The sequence below is a fragment of the Schistocerca piceifrons genome, chromosome 2, assembly GCF_021461385.2.
Source record: "Schistocerca piceifrons isolate TAMUIC-IGC-003096 chromosome 2, iqSchPice1.1, whole genome shotgun sequence".
NCBI lineage: Eukaryota > Metazoa > Arthropoda > Insecta > Orthoptera > Acrididae > Schistocerca > Schistocerca piceifrons.
The window spans coordinates 282,245,281-282,266,750 of NC_060139.1; the positions used below are offsets into that span (position 1 = coordinate 282,245,281).

A 21,470-nucleotide genomic window follows, 5' to 3' on the forward strand; every position below is an offset into this window, starting at 1 on the left:
TCTTGGTCTATAAAGAAGCTATCAATCAGTGAGCTGCTATCCTTTACCACCCGAGTAGGAAAATCAATAACGGGTGTCAAATTGAAAGAACCGAGTAATACTTCAAGGTCATTTTTCCTATTACCCTCTTTCAGAGAGTCTACATTGAAGTCCCCACAAATAATAATTCACTTCCCCCTGTCTGACAGATAGCACAACAAGGAGTCCAAATTTTTCAGAAATAGATGAAAATTTCCTGATGGGGACCTATATACAGTTACAATTATAAATGTGCCTTTGTTTAATTTAAGCTCACAGGCACATGCTTCTATATGTTTCTCTACACAAAACTTTTTTGTTTCTATACTTTTTGCACAATGATAACTTTTGACATATATGGCAACTCCTCCTTTCTCCATATTTTCTCTCATTACATGTGCAGAGAGCTTATATCCACTTAAATTTACCTTATCCGTATCAGTAACAATGTGATGCTCAGACAGGCATAGTATATCTATTTCATTCTCAGCTTCTAAATCTTCTAAACAAACCAGAAGCTCATCTACTTTATTCTTTAAACTCCCAATATTTTGATGAAATATACTTACATTATTTTTAATTATACTTTTATTTGCAGTACTCTCCTGTCTGAGTTTCTCATTGTGCTTAGGCCTAGTTCCTATACCAGTGGTCACATGGTGTTCAGAGAGGCAGATTATGTCAACTGGGTTGGGTGACTTTAATTCATCAATGCAATTACCTAGGACTGAGATACAACTTGGTGGAGATAAAATAGTGTATTTTACTGGTTTTAATTAATAACATGGAAATGAACTTCGAAGTCATGTGTAGATCATTTTTATTTCTATATGCACAATGAATCCAGATATAAAATTATATTACAGCAAATCAAGATCAACAGCAAGGAGAAACTAAGAATAGTAACATCCTACTACAAACAGCAAATTCTGTGATATGCTAACAGAAATCACTTACAACCCAAAAAATAAAATTTGCTATTTTTTTATTAATTTTAAAATTTTAATAGAATTGTTATAATCTGAAAACCATATTATTGAACTTTCTTTGTGCATAACAGAAGGGGGAATTCAGATAAATATTTATTAGTCAACATTCATTGTAAATCTTTACCTCTATTGAGAGGAATACCAGAGGACACACTTCCTTTCAAGGTATTTCTGTAATTGCAGGTATGCAGAACTTAAGTGTCACACCACAAGAAAACAACAATTTGTCATTGGAGAAACAATACAATGTAACTGAATGTCGATTTGAGAAATGCGAAAGTGCACACAGCTACAGCACAGTGTTATTGACTATTGTGTATCTGTGTTGGAAAGCTGACCTTAAGTTACAGCTTTAGTTGATGGAAAAACATGATTTCCCATTCTCATCTGAGCAACAGCATCATCCATAAAGAGCCTCATAGAGCTTCCAAAATTTCAGTACTCAGTAAGTCATTCTGTTGCAGTGATATGGAATTTACACTTTTTTTCACTTGCAGGTATTCTTTCAGCTTCATTTCCATTGTTGAGAATGGAGAATTTGTCTTCCTCGTGGTTACAGCAAGTGTGCCGAGTCGAGTATACCAATTGTTTGAAATCTGGAGAAGTCACTTAATATTGTTTCTTCAATGATGAATTATTTCTTGAAAGAAGCTATCAGGATCAACTACATAACAATGATTACTGCATTTGTTGAAGCCACTATTTTGTTAACCAGAAAGGTCAATGGAAACTTGGAACTATATATCAATAACAAAGAACTAACCATATTACAGCCATCTTCCAATCACTTGCGTTCTTTCAGTGCTTCAACAACAGCAATCAGTTTCTGCAAGGTAACAGACAGTTCCTTGGCACAGATTTTTGCTGTTTCCCTCTCTGCCCTCTGAAAATTAAAAGGCGCCATTAAAACACTGACATCTGTCAGAAGATGGCTGGAAGGGAAAGGGGAGAGGATATTTACGAAGCAAGTGCAAGATCCAGAAAAGATGGTTTAAAGCCAATTCTGTTTCTGAGTGAATTATTTCCATATGAAATAAGAACATGAATGCAAACAATATTTGCAATGGAAGAGAAGAACCTGCTTACCACAGGCCAAATGTGTCTTATAAATTAATTAAATGGCACCTACAGCTAATATCAGTGCTAAGCAAACCATTTAAATCTAAACTAAATTATCTCAAAACAAGAATCTTCTTTGAACACTTACAAAACTGTGGCTGCTTTAAATGAATGGTTTGGATTTGTCAGTTTCATCAACATGACAGAGCGATATTTTTGGGTGCGTTTCTGTTGTCGACAGTTGACTAAAATACATAAAATGACAGCTCTTTTATTGAAGAAGATCTCTAGAATCATTTTTGATTAATTGTTGTAGTAGATAATTACAGAAGTGTCACACACACTTTATTTTGCATTATTGGTTACAGAGTGATTTGTGTCGTCTCCCTTAAAGCTCCAATAGCAAAAACATTTGGACATTTGGAATACAGTCAGTTTAGTTAGAATTGATACACGAGAGCTTACAGTGCTGGTAATTTGTCTTAATCTTGTCTACTTAGGTGGAGGCCTTAGGAAGCATATCTTATATCAGCCATTGAAACAGCACTGTTCAGGAAGTCGAGGGGTCAGGACTTAGGAGTAGGCATCCAGCATAGGTAGTTTGTAAGACAGAACAGGGAAATTAGTTAAATACATTGGCTTATTTATGTCATGGTTTGGAAAACATGGGGCGCACCCCTGAAATCGGCCACTGTCCGAAGGACGAACTCGCCCACGTTAAAATGTAGGTAGGGGAGTGCAGGGGAGAGCATGTTGCCAGGCTGAGATGGTAGCAGAGCATGCATCTATTCTGGAATCAGCACTCTGTTCGCATCTATTAAGCAATATTAAGTTTTTGCCTTGGTTTGGAAAAACAGTAGATCCAGGGCTGGTGGAAGAGATCTCCCAGTCAAGCAACAACTTATAAGCAAGGAAAGTCTTCCAACTTAGAAAATTTTGACTAGACTATCCTGGCTTCCTTTCTGACCTTGGCCACATGTTCAGCACCAAAATAAGATCTCGCACCTGTTTCAAGGAGCTCAGCAGGCCTGTGCCCACTCACTTCATTGCAGAGTTAATCTACAGCCTGTCATAGCATCACAGGACCTCTAACAACAGCAACACTTGTGTGCACAGTGGCTGCTTCTACTTTTCCAGGTCACCCTTAATACTGAAGTCAGTGGTTTTAGTCTGGCTGTTTCCAACTCCCTCAAGCATCAGCACTTTGTCATCTTTGCTAAAATCCCTACACGTTTGTCCTATGTTTTATGTTAATGGCTAAGACTACCATTTTGTTCACGTTCACAAAAATGACGAACCGATTGTGTGTGTGTGTGTGTGTGTGTGTGTGTGTGTGTGTGTGTGTAGTTGTTGGCCAACAACCGTCTCATGACTGCTTCCCAGAAATAGAACTACTACCAGACTTACCTGAAAGGTTCTCAGTACTGTACATTCCATCTACATCTGTATGAGGTTTGTTGTTCTCCAATTTCCAATTCCAACAGGTAACAAAATCTACTTGTTAACTAAATTCTGAAGCTGTTAACAATTTTTCACTCATTTGCTTTCTGTCTGTCACCATTCTCAGCAATCCTACTCACTCCCCACCCCCACCCCCGACGTGGGATGTGGCAGAGGGAGGAATACAATTTATCTGACATCAGTGGAAGATGTGTCCACTAGCATAACAGGAGGGGTTGAGTGGTGGTCTGCAAACATTCAGTGCACAGGGAATTGGCTGAACTTTGGGCGTGACTATAACCACGGAGCATAAAATTCCACTAAACCTCCTGCATCACTACCCACACAAAATTACCCATGTTCAGGAGTTGCTTCATGCTGTCCTGCCACTAAGACAAATGTTTGCTCTAGAATTTCTTGCTCACGTGGAAGTGGACAATGAATGGCTATTGAAGATTCTGTGGACAGATGAAGCCCATTTCCATCCCCAAAAACATATCCATGCACAGAATTGAAGACATGGGCAACAGAAAATTCACTCACACAACCAGTACCACTTTATTCTGCAAAGGTAACAATGTGGTGTGAGCTGACAGCCTTGCTTATAGTAAGGCCATATTTTTTTTGAGGAGATGGGCCCTGCAGGTCCTGTTATCTGTACTGTCACTGCTAAACATTATGAGTGTCTTTTGTGTATCAGTGTCATTCCAACCCTTCAACAGCTTGGATGTGTGGGTAGGATCATTTTTATGCACAATGGTGCTCTTCCACATATTGCACAACCCTATGAAGCAGCTGCTGCAGAGGGATTCTGAAAATGCTAGAATTATCCGCTGTCATTTCCCTACAACCTGGCCATGCCGATCACCTGATCTTAAATCCATGTTACTTTTGGCTATGAGATTACCTGAAAGATGCTGCATTAAGTGCTCCAACTACGAATGTAGCCAAACTGAATGCACACACTGTGCAATACATTCTGAACATGACACTGACACTCCAATCAGTTGTGGAACATGCCATTTCTCGATTTCAACTTGTGACAGAAAATGGTGACAGCATAACGAATATGTCTTATGCCATGACTATTAAATACCAATTTCATTGTCGGTTTTTCTGCAGTTTATGGCCTCAGGGCAATTAAAAACTGTTGCTGCTGTCTTGAACATCGCACAGCACAGCTGGTTTAATGTGCAACTCAAATCACAGCCGTCACATTGCAATTCATCAGTCACTTATTGTCAAACCCATTTACATTACATTGTAGCTCACAGCACCATCTAGTGGGAAAATTTTTGCTAAATTTTTCTTGTTTCATAACACTTCCTCTTTCTCGATAACCTTCCATTCAAATTAGACATCAATCTGGGCAGTGTTGCCTTTTTTTTAAGCATTTTGAAACTAGGACTTTATAATTAAACTTCTTGTGTTAAGAACAGATGCCTCTTAAGCAATGCAATCATCAATCTCTTATGCACCCAGATCATATGGGAACAGGAGAGAGAAAATTTTCCAAACTCGTTATAGCCCAGCACTGCTCAAGCACACAGAAGTATTAACACAAGCCAACCGTAGACATAAACATTTCGACACAATCACCAGGAGTACGACATCATCATTTCTGCGCGTGAATGTGAGCGAACTCGGCAGAATAGTGTAAGACAAGTACAGACCGACCTGCCCCCATTACTCTCTTAACGTTACATTAAGACGCACTAGGTAAGACATAACACCACGTATCTGGTTTGGTGAAGCAGTTATGATACTGAAACAAATTGATTACACCAATCTTTTTGTTACACCATATTAAATCATCATATTATCTAAGTTCCTCCTATTTTTTCTTCCAGATGATTTTTAAGTCTTTGTGCATGCTATCTAAAATATGTATGTTATGTATTAACTTCAATTGAATTTCTTCCATTTTATCATCTTATATTTTCATCCATGTTATTGCAATCATTTTCTATTCCTCATTTTGCTTGATTTTTGGTGTATTTATAGTCCCTTCTTTCATTTCATTCTTCACCTCAATAATTTTGTCCACAGTGCAACAAGAATTTATGTTTAAAATGTTTGTACAACAATTACCATAAAAATAATTTACATATGCAACGAGAAATACATTTTCCACAGCACTGCGCAGCCAGTATAAATAGATTGGAATTTTCAAATATTAAAATATTATGATGGATAAATAAAAATATTCCAAATATAAAAAGTGTGATTGTAAAAGAAAGTAAGAGCAAATGAAACACTTAATACAACCTATAAACGTACGTGACATTTGATTTTAAATTAAAAAAATAAAAATAAAAAATAAAAAAAATTTAAACCAATCAAGTGAATGAAAATGATTATCAGTCATTTCCATAAAGATTTAAAATAAAAGAAAAATTGTCAGCATCTGACAGGATAAAAACCCAACAAACTATCTGCTCCTTTAGGCTCTGGAAGGACAATGTGAAATTCCAAATTTTTTTTCCACTGACTAATTGCCAATGACAGACCACCAGAGTGAGATGCCTGGGACCCTAACCTCTATCACGATATATATTGCTTCAAAGAGTCAATCCCACACATGAGGATCTCCTTGTGAGTCACCGAGCCACACTACGAATCGTGTGAAAGATAGAAAATGAACTTGTGACAGATACTATTATTCTGTATACTGAGCAATGAAGGTGGTCATTTAATGTGGTCAATGACTCTACTATTTGTTAACAGTAACACCATAATTTATTCACAGAAATGTGGTGCAGCAATTGTGGATTCTAAAAATAATTTTAACTAAGTTAGATACAAAGTCCAATGGAATAATGATCTCACAAACATAAAGAAGATACTGCCACACTGAAAGTTACAACTCTCACTTCCAGTTTAACTAACCTATGACAACAGTTTCACACATTACTATGACAACACAGAAACCTTGAAGTACTTATGCAGAAACACTCTCAATATTCCAGTGATGTACAGTATTGCACATAGAAGATATAATTAATCTCACAAAATATAATATATTTAAAATAATGGCAGAATTCAATACGAGTCAACTGTGCACAGAATAGATATGTAACCTAAAATAATGTTAAGGATCCAAAAATGTACAAGCACAAATGTCACCTTTGTAGAATTTAAGAATGTCTATTACTATCAACAGACCAACTGTTTGTGGCAGTATAGAAGTGCTCAGAGTGGACAGGAAGACAAGTCTACCAGAATCTTAAAAATCTAACATCAAAAGTACAATTTCTTGGTTAAATCTGAGCTTTTTAATATATGTACAGGTGCTCAAGAAGAAGAAGATGATGATGATCTCATCCCTTGCTATTTAACTTAGTGCATTTTGATAACTCTCCTAATAACTTATAACTTTTTCCAGAACAAACATTGGAAATTCTGAATGCAAAATGCATTTGCTGACAATTTGGCAGTGACCAAGTCTAAATAAAAAACAACATGACACAGGAAAACTACACTAAATAGCAACAACGACAGGCCTGCAGATATAAGTAAACCCTTTAAACGGAAAATCTGTACAGAAACAGCAGGAAAATTAAACTAAAGATGGAATACAAGGTGAATATACAGGTATTCTCCTTCAAAAACCTTTGAGGGATCATACTGCCAAAAAGAGTTGGACAGTAGCACAAGTCTAGAAAAGCCATGAAACTTCAAAGGGCATTTAGAATTACACGGAACCACTAACTGGAAATTTGTTAATTAGACAATGCAAAACTGTGATATTAGAATAGATCTCTTATACCAGAAGCCCTAACCCCATTAGAGACCACAACTGCTGGGGGCATTCTAAAACATGCAGAAATTAGAAAACAGGAGCAAGAAATTCTAAGGACTCAGCAAGAAGACTAATCAACATTAACAACTATGAAAAGGATAGATTGCTATTCACCGTAGAGATGACACATTGAGTTGCAGACAGGCACAATGAAAAGACTGTTACACACCGAGCTTTTGGCCAAATCCTTTTTCAAAAAAAAAGGAAGGTAAAAACAAACAAACAAAAGCAAGCACACACACACACGCACACACACACGGTTGCTACATTCGGATGCTCTAGCCAGACTACAACAATTGCGTTGAATGAAAGCAGCAATCCAGAGTGGGGTGGAAATGGGGGAGGGATAGTAGGATATGTGTGGGGGGAACGGAAGTCAGCATTGCCTCGCGCAGCATGCAAGAACTAGAAGTAAGTAAGATGAGTCTGCCAGGTGAATGTTGGAAGGCTGTGGAGAGACGGGGAGCGGAGGAGGAGGAGAAGGAGGAGGAGGAGACAAGGAGAGGAGGAGGAGGAGGAGGAGGAGGAGACAAGGAGAGGAGGAGGAGGAGGAGGAGGAGGAGACAAGGAGAGGAGGAGGAGGAGGAGGAGGAGGAGACAAGGAGAGGAGGAGGAGGAGGAGGAGGAGGAGACAAGGAGAGGAGGAGGAGGAGGAGGAGGAGGAGACAAGGAGAGGAGGAGGAGGAGGAGGAGGAGACAAGGAGAGGAGGAGGAGGAGGAGGAGGAGACAAGGAGAGGAGGAGGAGGAGGAGGAGGAGGAGACAAGGAGAGGAGGAGGAGGAGGAGGAGGAGGAGGAGACAAGGAGAGGAGGAGGAGGAGGAGGAGGAGGAGGAGACAAGGAGAGGAGGAGGAGGAGGAGGAGGAGGAGGAGACAAGGAGAGGAGGAGGAGGAGGAGGAGGAGGAGGAGACAAGGAGAGGAGGAGGAGGAGGAGGAGGAGGAGGAGACAAGGAGAGGAGGAGGAGGAGGAGGAGGAGGAGGAGACAAGGAGAGGAGGAGGAGGAGGAGGAGGAGGAGGAGACAAGGAGAGGAGGAGGAGGAGGAGGAGGAGACAAGGAGAGGAGGAGGAGGAGGAGGAGGAGACAAGGAGAGGAGGAGGAGGAGGAGGAGGAGACAAGGAGAGGAGGAGGAGGAGGAGGAGGAGACAAGGAGAGGAGGAGGAGGAGGAGGAGACAAGGAGAGGAGGAGGAGGAGGAGGAGACAAGGAGAGGAGGAGGAGGAGGAGGAGACAAGGAGAGGAGGAGGAGGAGGAGGAGACAAGGAGAGGAGGAGGAGGAGGAGGAGACAAGGAGAGGAGGAGGAGGAGGAGGAGACAAGGAGAGGAGGAGGAGGAGGAGGAGACAAGGAGAGGAGGAGGAGGAGGAGGAGACAAGGAGAGGAGGAGGAGGAGGAGGAGACAAGGAGAGGAGGAGGAGGAGGAGGAGGAGACAAGGAGAGGAGGAGGAGGAGGAGGAGGAGACAAGGAGAGGAGGAGGAGGAGGAGGAGGAGACAAGGAGAGGAGGAGGAGGAGGAGGAGGAGACAAGGAGAGGAGGAGGAGGAGGAGGAGGAGACAAGGAGAGGAGGAGGAGGAGGAGACAAGGAGGAGACAAGGAGAGGAGGAGGAGGAGGAGACAAGGAGGAGGAGGAGGAGGAGGAGGAGGAGGAGGAGGAGGAGACAAGGAGAGGAGGAGGAGGAGGAGGAGACAAGGAGAGGAGGAGGAGGAGGAGGAGACAAGGAGAGGAGGAGGAGGAGGAGGAGACAAGGAGAGGAGGAGGAGGAGGAGGAGACAAGGAGAGGAGGAGGAGGAGGAGGAGACAAGGAGAGGAGGAGGAGGAGGAGGAGACAAGGAGAGGAGGAGGAGGAGGAGGAGACAAGGAGAGGAGGAGGAGGAGGAGGAGACAAGGAGAGGAGGAGGAGGAGGAGACAAGGAGAGGAGGAGGAGGAGGAGACAAGGAGAGGAGGAGGAGGAGACAAGGAGAGGAGGAGGAGGAGACAAGGAGAGGAGGAGGAGGAGACAAGGAGAGGAGGAGGAGGAGACAAGGAGAGGAGGAGGAGGAGACAAGGAGAGGAGGAGGAGGAGACAAGGAGAGGAGGAGGAGGAGACAAGGAGAGGAGGAGGAGGAGACAAGGAGAGGAGGAGGAGGAGACAAGGAGAAGAGGAGGAGGAGACAAGGAGAAGAGGAGGAGACAAGGAGAAGAGGAGGAGACAAGGAGAGGAGGAGGAGGAGACAAGGAGAGGAGGAGGAGACAAGGAGAGGAGGAGGAGACAAGGAGAGGAGGAGGAGACAAGGAGAGGAGGAGGAGACAAGGAGAGGAGGAGGAGACAAGGAGAGGAGGAGGAGACAAGGAGAGGAGGAGGAGACAAGGAGAGGAGGAGGAGACAAGGAGAGGAGGAGACAAGGAGAGAAGGAGACAAGGAGAGAAGGAGACGGGCAGCAGAGTAGGAGAAGAGGAGGAAACGGGGAGGAGAAGAGGAGAGGATGAGACAGGGACACGGGAAGCAGAAGAGGAGAGGAGGAGACGGAGAAATGGGGAGCAGATAAAGAGAGGGGAGAGGGGAATTGGGGAGGAGATAAGGAGAAGAGGAGAGTGGAGAAAAAGATTGGTGAATTGGCAGAGAGCAGCACACTATGAGGGTGAAGTCAGTAAGCAACTATAATTTTGAGAGTGGAGTATCTATTTGAAATGACGTATTTTTCAACAACTCTATCATCCAAGACAGCGGGTTGGCGAAAGAAACCAACTATTAATTTATTCCCATTGTCAAATATAAGCTCTCCCAATACTAACTCGCAGGAAGTAGCTACTTCAATTGTAATATAATTGAAACTGTCGAATTGCAACGAACACATCACCACCAACTGTATCTAATATACGTTTATGAACACTGTTGCGCCTTTTGTAGAAATTGTGACTGAACTTACCTCTGACTTTAGCTAGCTTTCAAGACCTATAAGAATTTGAGCTTCAGCACACTATTAGTGCTTGGAGCCATGGTTCTTTCCCAACGTAACTATGTCAATTTACAACCACAGTACCAAATGTTCCTAGGTCTACCCTCATTCTGTGTTTGCCCCATACCGAAGCACTTTTTGTACTATTGTGAGACACACTAACCTAAAATCAGCTCAGGTCACAGCCCCTGCTACCCATGTAGCTGCCACCTGTCTGTAATGTACCAGTGATCTATTCAGTGAAATCAAAAATCCTACTACCCCATTGTGTGAGCCAGGGAACACGCTGCCCAGATGCTCACAGAACCATGCGAGTCTCCTATTCAGATACTCAACTGGCTCTGTTCCAAATGTCCGAAATTTGTCCTCTTGATACTGCTGCAAATGGTGAACTCTGCCTAGGTCCCACAAGCAAGACTGGCAGTCTTTACCACTTCAGGTTGGCGCCAGAAACCACAGAGAATCTCTTTCGATCTGAAGTGACACACATCATTAGTACAGACACGAGCCACCACCAGCAGTTAGCTGTATCTCTGTGCTTTTCATGGCATCCAGAATGACTCTTCACTCCTGTGATGACTCCACCATATGCACAGTGAACTACTTCCCATTCTACACAGCTACAAATCTAAGGGACTGCATTATGCACCTACCACTGGACTCACTCCCTTCCCCCGTTAATGGGCACATCTTGCAGGTCAAGAGACTTCCTCTGAAACAGAGCGATTGACTGCATTTGGCTCAGCATCTTTATCAGTTACAGGTAGCACATGAAACCTGTTTGTCAGATGAACTGGAGAGGCTCTTTGAATGGTCCCATGGAAAGTCTTTCATTGCCCGTCATACCTTGAAATCACTGCCCACTGACCAAGAGTGAGGGATCATCCTTAATGTGGGCAGTAACCGGGGCAGTCACTGTGGTAGACCAGTCAGGAGATGCGAGGGATGTTCTCAATGTGTCTTGCAACCGCCTCCCTTCCCCCCCCCCCCTCCCCCTACCACACACACAGCAATGCTCACTGACAACAGCCTGAAGCTGCGTGACTGAAGCCAGTGCCCCTTGGAGCTGTGAGCAAAGAGTCACCAATTAAGTTTGCAACTGAGCACAGCATTCACAGTCCCTAGCCGAGCTAGAGACAGAAATATACACTAAACATTTTTAATAATACAGAATTGTGGCTACTAGACACACAAATAAACCACGAAATTTAAAAATTCAGACAAAAATGCACATAATAAATAAAAAATAAGTTGCTTCTAATTGTTAGAAGCTCAAAACAATTCATAATCTAAACACTATGCTCTGAGGTGCTGCTGACTTATCACAATGGATTGACAGGACATCACAAAAGTGTAAATAAGGGCAGCTCATTTTGTATTATCACAAAATTGGGAAAAGAGTGTCCCAGATATGATGCCCAAGTTGTGATGGCAATCATTAAAACAAAGACTTTTTACTGTGGTGAGATCTTTTCATGTACTTTCAATCAATGGCTTCCTTGTCCAAATATGAAAATATTTTTTTGATGCCCACTTATGTAGGGAAATAGGATCACCATAATAAAATACCAAAACTAGAACTAGAGCAGAAATATTTAATCATTCATTTTTTCCCCACATGCTGTTCGGCGTACGAAGGTGGTTCGATGAACCCACTGCCAGACAGCTTGTGTGACTGGAGAGTAGACATGTGGATGAATATACATAAAGACAATGTAGTCTCTAGTGCTGTTACAGGACAGGGTGTCACCTAACTGTTATTCAATCGGCACCAGGGCAAACAATAAAAGAAACAGAAGTTCGGGGAGAAGCAATACTAACTTTTAGTGTTTGCCGACAACATAATTATGTCAGAGAAGGCAAATGATTTAGAGTATCAGTTACACACGGTAGACACAATCATCTAAAGAGGTTACCAATCAAAGTAAAATAAAGATAATGGACTGTAGCCAAATGAAGTTGGGTGATACCGAAGAAAAGAAGACATAAAATGCATCGGACTGGTAACAGCAAGATGAAACAGAAATCTGCTGGTATTTAATATAGTAGTGTGCGTCCAGGTGTTCTGCACACAATCAGTCAAACTGAGAATACTTAGTACTGAAAATCAGTTTAAAGTGTTATGAAGCTACGTCTCTGGGATGTAGCTTTATATGGGAGTGAAATGAAATGAAACTTTGCTACTGTAAGCAGGTTATAATGCTTGTCAGTAGCAGTAGTTCTGCAGAGATGAAATACTTGCACGGACTGGACTAGCATAGAGATCTGCATGGAAACAGTCTTCTGATGCAATAGCAGCATGAACAACAATAAATCAGAGTGGCTGAAATCACGGAGTTTGCTGCGTACTCTTTCTGACCAGAGATGGAGTTTACAGCCTGCCACTCTAATGTAACACACTAAAGGTGTGATTCCAAACACGGCGACAGCGACCGACTGTGGCTACAGAAGACAGATGGCAACGCTGCCGCCTGCTGTCAGTGGGTTGCGGAACGCAGCGACAGACAAGCTGTGCAGTTGCCGGGAACAAGTGCGCGAGGCGAGATGTCTGTTAACACCACCACTGTTGTTGGAAGAGGAAGACGATGACATTTTATTGTTGCATTCCAGGAAAAAACGAAAGCTGGTAATGCCTTTATATAAAGTAGAACTGCACAAGGTAGTTACACAGCACTGATAAAAAGACATTTGTTAGGTGATGAAAATATCTTCGGGAGCTACTGCCGTTTAAATAAAAGACAATTTAATGACATAATGGCACAGTGCCTAAGAAACGCAATAAGTGAAGAAGAAAAATTATATTTGACACTGAGGTAAGTCCACAAAATGTTATACATTATTAGATTGTGCTGCAGTTCCAAGACTTTGTGAGAGAGTTGTGGAGGTTGAAGGGCTGCTGTTATCACTTGGCTGATGTGTGTTGCACTGTGCAGCCATTATTTCATAATCAGAAACGATCATACTAATTTTTATTTTGGCTTCTGCCTTATAAACTGGAGGTAAACTCCTTACAACTGTGCTGATGTGACGGAAAAATAAGTCAATATCATCATCTTTGTGTTCCATAAATGTTTTTAGTAAATTTTGCCTCATTTCCTCCCTTTCTTTCCACATTTGTAATATTGTATCATCATTACTACAAACTTTACTGCGTTTTCTTTTCCATGCTGGCACATAATGTTCATCGTTTGTTACTACAGATGTTTCACCACTATTTCCTATTGTAGGTATTTCTGCCTTGTCTTCTTCCTGTGATGCCGACAGGTCCAGTTGACGAGTTCGATCTCCACTCTCTTCTAGGCTTTCTTGTATTGTTGTCTTTGATGATGTCAATGTAATATTTGTTCCTCCAGATCTGCGTTGTGCAACACTGTCAAGGAACGATAGCTGTTTGTGTCTTTTGTTTTTGAATTTTTTGAGGCAGCAGAGCCCGTTCCTAATTTGCTTTTCTTCTTGAACCTCTGGTAACCGTCCCTTAAAAATTTCCACTTCTTCTTACAGTCATCACCTGTAAATGGAAATTATATTAGCTGTATGTTTTCGTTTGTTTCAGATTCTTGGCCACAGGCGAAAGTTACCGGTCTTTATCGTTTGCCTATCGTATATCACCACCTTACACATCAAGAGTTGTCAAAAATGTTTTGAAGATATTAAGAATAAGGCTGCTGCCCATGTTGATGCTGCCTTCTACTGAATCAGATTTCAGACGTATTGAAGAAGAATTTTGGCTTAAATGCAATATACCTAATTGTGTAGGCACTATAGATGGAAAACATGTTCGCATAAGGGCACCAGAGAAAAGTGGATCTCTGTTTTTTAAACACAAAGATTTTCTTTCAGTTGTTCTGCTGGCTATTGTGGACGCAAATTGTATATTCATTAGCGTTGATGTCAGCGCTTACGGAAAAGAATCTGATAACGGTACATTTCAGAAATCGGCCATGGGCAAGAAAATAGCCGCGAAGGAGTTTAATATACCTCCACCAAAGTGTTTGCCAGGCACAAATGTGGGTATGTTCGGCCAGTAAAAGCAGTCTCCGGTCGCTATGCGGTTCGGCGGCAGCGGCACTACTGGTCCCTGACCGGATGTGCGGTCTGCTGCCGAAGCAGGTATACGGCGGCAGACAACGCTGTCGCCGCGTTCAGCATGCCTCACATTGCAAACAATGGCAACCAGTGGTGCCGCCTGCAGCTGGTCGGTGCGGTCTGCGGTTGTGTTCGGAATCGCACCTTAAAGCTCATCTGTTTTAAAAGAACTCAACAAGAAAACATATGACCAAGGGAACTACACTCCACAACCTGCACTAGCATCATTTAGGTACTGTGGTAATTTGCACATTAAAGATAGCTTTATTTGAGGTCTGACAAATGACGAAATGTCATGTGATCACTGCATGTCACTCTAAACACAATGTTATTTATGAATAAGTTGGTGATTTTGGCAGACACAGAAAAAGATCTGAAATGAGTGCTGCACATGTTTACTGAAATAGCACAGGAATACCAATCAAGCATCTCTGCAACAATGACTAAACTGATTGCATTCAGAGAAAAGCTGGTCAATCTGGGTCAAGGTAGGTAGTTATTAACAAAACAAGTCAACATGGTAACTGTACATCACTGGTGGGATATAAATAATGGAATGAGAAAATTAACTATTTATATAAAGTTGAGGCATTGAGTCACTGACAGACACTTGAAAAGACAGAGGTGGAGAGTGGGACAGAGGGGTAAGGGTTGCCAACAGCTGGCAGGGAGAAACAGTGGACAGGGTATGAGTGTGGTACTAGGGAGCTCATACTGGGTGCAAGCAGAGAGAGTTGTGTGAAGCACACAATGGCGCAGAGGAATGGATCAGGAGGCAAACAGAGGAAGAAGGGGACTGAGGAGAGGTGGGTGTGAGGGCATGATGGTCCCGGGCCGTGGGTGGTAGTGGTTACATGACAATGGCCAGTGGAGATTGAACCCAAGAGGGTTAGGGACTCATGAATGTGTTGAATAAACAATTCCCACCTACATAACGACAAGCCAGTGTTGTTGGGAAGGATCCAGATGGCACAGCTTGTCAAAACCCTTGTAGTTGCACTCACTCTGTTCTTGGCCACAGTGTGCTGCCTCTCCTGTCAACAATCAACCACACTTCCTCAGTCCACCATCTCATTCTCCACCACCTTTCTCCCCTCATCCGCTCAACTCAAAAACACCTAACCCCCGCAGAGCTGCAGTGCCAGCACTGTGTTGTTGCCCAGGGCGGTGTGTGATGGCTCTGTACAAGGATTCATCTACACCACATTTTCAGTCATTTATTCGTATTTGCCTACTGGTGACTCAGAACAGAACAGAACAGCTCAAGAAGTTCATTTACAAGGGTGTGCTGAAAAGTAATACCTCCAATTTTTTAATGTGAAAACTCTTAAAGATTTGTAAATGAAACAAGCATTAATAATATTCTACATTTTTATTCTCCGTATCTGCAGCCTCTGCCCCTAAAGGGCTCTAAACTGCAACAATCCAATGCCGTGGGCCCATCTGATTCTCCTCTGCTTCCAAAACTAAAGAACATCTTCAAGGACTTCACTTTGATAGTGCTGAAGCGGTGCAAGCAGGTGAGGTTGTGGCTCGTCAACAAATTCAACCATTTTACAGTGATGGTAACAAGAAATTGGTCTCTCATTGTGAGAAATATGTTCATTACCAGGGTGATTTCATTGAGAAGTAAGTATGTGGAAATGAAGAATAAAGATGTGGAATGTTGTTAATTTTTATTTTACTTAAAAAGCTTTTAGCATTTTCACGTAAAAATTTTGGATGCATTACTTTTCAGCATCCCCTTGTACTTTGTAATTATGTGATTTAGGTAATGTAACAAACAAAGTTACAAATATTTCACATTCTATATGGAGCAATTTAAAGGAGCTTCCAGGGCAACAAATGAGAAGGATAACTTAAATTCTACAAAATAATGGCAGGGCCAACACTGCTGCATGGGAGCAGGTGTTTAACACAAACTAGATAATAGGCCAGATGAGAAGAAACCACAGAAAGGTTTATTAATAGCAGGCTATGCCTTACCTGACACAGAAGAAAAGACATCAGAAGGAAACAAGAGAAATAGATATTTTATCTTAATAAAGCAATAATGAAATACAAAAGAAATGGAAGGAATATATTACAAGACTGGATGTGGACGGAATTTCAAACAGTCTGATGAACATCATGCTTAAACGTGCAAGAAGAAATGTGTGATAATCAAGAAACAGATGGCTGGACCAATAATTCTGGTAAAAGGAACAAAGATTAAGATTTAAAGTTCTGTTGACATCAAGGTCATTAGAAACAAGGGTTTTGGGGGCAGAACACATTACGATATAATTTTTGACGATGATTATATGTAAGCATTATATAAATCTTATTTTAGTTTGAACAATGCGTATATGTTAAAGCATATATAAGGTAGATTATTCATGTCTTCAAGGATGAATATTTTACAGTTCTGTGAGAGAACAGAGAGAAGAAAAAAAGTTCAAATGTGTGTGAAATCTTATGGGACTTAACTGCTAAGGTCATCGTTCCCTAAGCTTACACACTATTTAACCAAAATTATCCCAAGGGGGGGGGGAAAAAAAAAAAAACACACACACACACACACACACACACACACACGATGGAGGACTCTAACCTCTGCCGGGACCAGCTGCACAGTCCATGACTGCAGCGGCTTAGACCGCTCGGCTAATCCCGCACAGCCGAGAACAGGGAGATTGGTTCACAATGAAGTCAATTTATGTGTGAGGTCAAATAAGATTCACATTATGGTGAAAGAAAAAACTGGATGTAATATGGCAGTAATCAAACTGCAAGTGAATCACAAGAAAGAGAAATCACTTTTACTAGAAGAAAGATATTCAAGTGACAAATACATGTTAATTTGTGCTTCACACTGCACCTAAAACCTGTAAAAGACAAAAAAAAAGGAATTAACCATTGAGTGGGTGAGTCATTTTACATAATCCAAGCAGGAATGCAGCAAACTTTGCACATGTGTGAAGAATATACTGTCTTTATGTTACCAAGGTAAAGATGTATGAGCTACATCACAGTTTTAATCTAATTAAACAATGTTAAAATTAGCTTGTGTTGTGTGATTTAAATCATTGTTCAGTTAAACAATAGTAAAAATAAACTTTCACTATATCACTCAAGATGCCATTGTCGCTGACATATATTAATCTACCCAATACTTTTCTTAAACACAGCAACACAGTTACTACAATATAAAATGACACAGGTTTTCTACGTCTAGGCAGTATCAGTTATCACAAATTTATTTGTGATCTGCAGAGTCAATTGTCTTGCATATTTTCAAGAACTGTTGGCGTTTCTCACAGGTATGGGAAGTTTTCACATGTCCTTTGCAAACTAAACTATGACATGAGCCACACCTTATGGTAGTAGAGGTGGCATTTGCTCATCCACATGTCACTCACCATCGTCTTGTCTTGATGGAAGGCTCCTCTCAATTCTTTCAACCCCTGGTTTTTGTATTTCTTGAGGACAGTTGGTATGTTGGCAGGAAGTGAAAGAATCTTAGCTCGTTCCACAAGCCGAGGCTTCAAAATGAGAAACTGCAAAATCTTTCAAGAAAATCGTTTTCTTCCTTTCGGATTTCCCCTTTTGTGCATGAAAAATGATTTGAGCATCGATTCCTGCTATTTCCATCACAGCATAAAATATGACCAAAGGCTATCTTCTTGTCACCTGTGCGATGGAATATGCACAACCCAATTGACTGTGTTGACTCCACATTAGGAAATGGGGCATGAATAGTAGATGAGTTTTGCCATTTGTGCAGCAAAATAACTGATGGTGGCCGAAAGAGAGCTATAAAATGTAGACTGGCAATGGCAAGAAAAGTATTTTGGAAAAGGAGAAATTTGTTGTTCTTAAAAATAAATATAAGTACTAGTAAGTCCTTTCTGTGCATATTTGTATGGGATGTAGTATGGACGTGAACAGAAGCTTTTGCAGTGACGTGCTGCAGAAGAATGCTGAAGATTAGATGGGTGAATTGCGTAGCTAATGATGAGGTACTGAATAGCATCTGGAAAAAAGAAATTTGTGCCACAACCTGACTAAAAGAAGGGATAAGTTGACAGGACACATTCAGAGACATCAAGGGATCACCAATTCAGTATCTGATGGAACTGTGGAGGGTAAAAATCATAGGAGGAGACCAAGAGATTAATACAGTAAGTACATTCAGAAGGACATAAGTTGTAGACGTTACTCGCAGAGGATGGTGGTGGTTAGTGTGAGGTCATTAGAGACGGAGCACAAGCTCGGGTTAGGGAAGGATTGGGAAGGAAATCGGCCGTGCCCTTTCAAAGGAACCATCCCGGCATTTGCCTGAAACGATTTAGGGAAATCACGGAAAACCTAAATCAGGATGGCCGGAGACGGGACTGAACCGTCGTCCTCCCGAATGAGAGTCCAGTGCGCTAACCACTGCACGACCTCGCTCAGTTACTCGCAGAGGATGTGGCTTGCACAAGATAGAGTAGCATGGAAAGCTGTATCAAATCTGTTTTAGGGCCAAAGATGACAACAACAAAATAAGTTATGTTAATAAAAGACAATGACTTACCAACAGTGGAAGTATTTCTTCAATTTTTTCCTTAATTTGCTGACACTCCATATCATCAATGATGTCAATCATATCCTGAAGAGTAGCAACAGATGCCCTGAAACATATTTAACTATTTCATTGTCTTCATTGTATTAAAACTTTTACAGCTTTAGAATTGCCTACCAATTAGAATTTCAATGCAAACAAGAAACGGAAATCGTGGTCAGTGTGCCATCAGGTAGATTTGGTAGACTGTGTGTTGAGAAGCAGAAATGGACAAATTTGCTTATGGTACTTGTTTTCATCGGGGATTTTATGGCAAAGAGATAAATAGTGTGCGCGTGGTGGGAGAGGGAGTGTTTTAAGTCAACAATAATAATCACTAAGATGGCAAAAAGCCTTCGCCACTATCATTTTACTTAAACCAACACAAAAATCAACATTAAATATATGGTCTAAAATACATCTGATTGGGAGAACTAACAGAATGACACTATTGGCTTGGTGCACGATTTGATATATTTTCTCTTACTACCACACACTTTCTCACCACTTGCGTTCTTTGCTGCATACGTGTCTGGGGCTACAGACTGTTATATGACCAAGCTATTTGAGTGGATTACACTATTAGGAAATGATTACACTTCTGCTGAACTCTTCATGCCTATTATTATTATTATTATTATTATTATTTATTTAAACCCTTTAACCATGGCTTTAAGGTTTATGTTCATGCCTATCATTTGCACAGTGGATGGTTTATTTAAACCCTTTAACCATGGCTTTAAGGTTTATGGAAACGTCTTCTTAAGAACAAATTAGTATAATGAGCTACATATCGCGACAGAGGTAAGTTAAAAAATTAGCCTAAAGACGTCAGTAAAATATTTAATACCATGGAAGTGAAATTTTATATGTTACTGGTGCCTTTCGGCTATTTTTAAACGTACCTCCGCCACACGTGTATCCCAGTTATCACTAAACGCATACACTCTTGTATTAGCAGTTACAGTTATTCGTCTTTCATGCAGTAGAAATCACAGACAACTCCGCGTGCCTTGCCACGAATAAACTTAACCTCTAATGCACGTTTTTCCTACGATCTGACGCAATACCTTCAGCTTATAATCATACCTGCTGGAAAATCTACGCGCGTTGCGCCTGCAGTTGACAGCTTCTAACGGAACACAAATCTACCTCAGCGTCGCCAGAAGCCCAGGCACAGTTGACGGTCAGGTCGATTGAGCTGTTGTCAGCAGGCTCACGCACATGCGCGGGGCTGAAGTCGCATATGAGCTGAAGTTTCGATCGATTAATAGCCAGGCACGCACGGGCGATTTTTCTGTCGACGCGACAAACAACCGCTGTTGAAGTACATCAGGATGCGCAGTCAGCGCCAGGAAAATCGCAAGTACTCTCGGTATCATAACATGTAACGGTATCGCCATGACATTCGTGGAAACAATTGTTTGGTGGCGCTTTTGCTACGAAGAACGAGAAAACGGCGCAGATATCGTTACTGGTTGCACCCAATTCTAACTGGTGAAAGGCCAGTTTTACAAATCACAAGAGGAGTTACAAAAAATAAATAAAGGCTTTCAGTACAATCGAATGATTAAGAATACTTTTGACGCACTGCCTCAAGCAACAGGGCAGAAAATAACAAAACAAGACACAACGTAGAGGAAGTCTGCACCACCTGAGAAGTGGTTATCACTGACCTTGAGGCAATCACATATCATTTCATTCAACAATTTTTATTGCCTATGATTACTTTACATTACTGATCGGATACATCAAGAAAATCACTATCAAGTCGAAGCTGGCGAGCTTGTTTCCCGTGAAAGGTGCAAAACCAAGTTGCGCACTGAAGTTTCTGAGCTGTTGCGGTTGTCTGTAGAGGGGCACAGAAAAACGGTTTGTGGAGGTTCTATTTCATTTAGTACATTTGACGAATATGGCTGAGCGAATGAAGTTGCTGGAGAATAAGTTGCTCTAGTAGTGTTGGTATAACGCATGTTTGCAGGGGCGGTGGCAATGGAGTATCATGTTACACTGGATAAAATGACTTCAGAAATCAGTTAATATATTACTCCAACAGATTCAATCATTTTTTTATACTTATGTAGCAATACAGGTTGCAATTTTTTTCAAAACACATTTTAACAAAAGAATAAGAGCGGCAAATAGCTTACTATCTAAACCAATCAGTATCATTTAACTTGAAATGAGCGTCTTATTTTTATTACGAGGGAAATCCCAAAAGTAAGGTCTATTTTTTTTATAAATACATAGACATGTTTATTTCTACAATGGTTTACATCAGTTTACAGCTTGAACATTTAGCTATTTTTCGACATAATCACCATTTCTGTCGAAGCATTTTTGTAGACGCTGTGGCAGTTTTTGTATGCCCATGTCATACCAACTCGCCGCCATGCTGTTCAGAAAGTTATGAACATCATCTTTCAACTAGTCGTCGGAGCTGAATCGCTGGGACTATAATAAGCGCTGTAAGGTAGTGTGAGACTCTGAAAAAACTCAAACGGGCAATTCAGAACCGAAGAAGAGGAATGTTGAGCAAGCGCGTACACATTCTC

At 41.3% G+C, this 21,470-nt stretch overlaps 1 protein-coding gene across 2 annotated transcripts in view; it reads right to left on the reverse strand.

Moving 5' to 3' along the window:
• Positions 1–853: 853 nt before the first annotated feature.
• The window catches only part of LOC124776656, a 121,237-nt gene continuing 100,620 nt past the window's right edge, over positions 854–21,470 (reverse strand). Inside the window, exons 1-3 of one of the 2 annotated variants that reach the window (XR_007015646.1) lie at positions 20,005–20,161; positions 18,889–18,985; positions 860–1,890 (exon numbers count right to left, since the gene is read on the reverse strand). Coding sequence is in view for 1 of the 2 variants with exons in the window: in XM_047251747.1 (XP_047107703.1) it covers positions 1,792–1,890; positions 18,889–18,985 (196 nt within the window). In the remaining variant the exon portion in view is untranslated. Of the gene's footprint in view, positions 1,891–18,888; positions 18,986–20,004; positions 20,162–21,470 lie in introns of those variants that run through there. The other variant, XM_047251747.1, reaches the window with a different exon arrangement.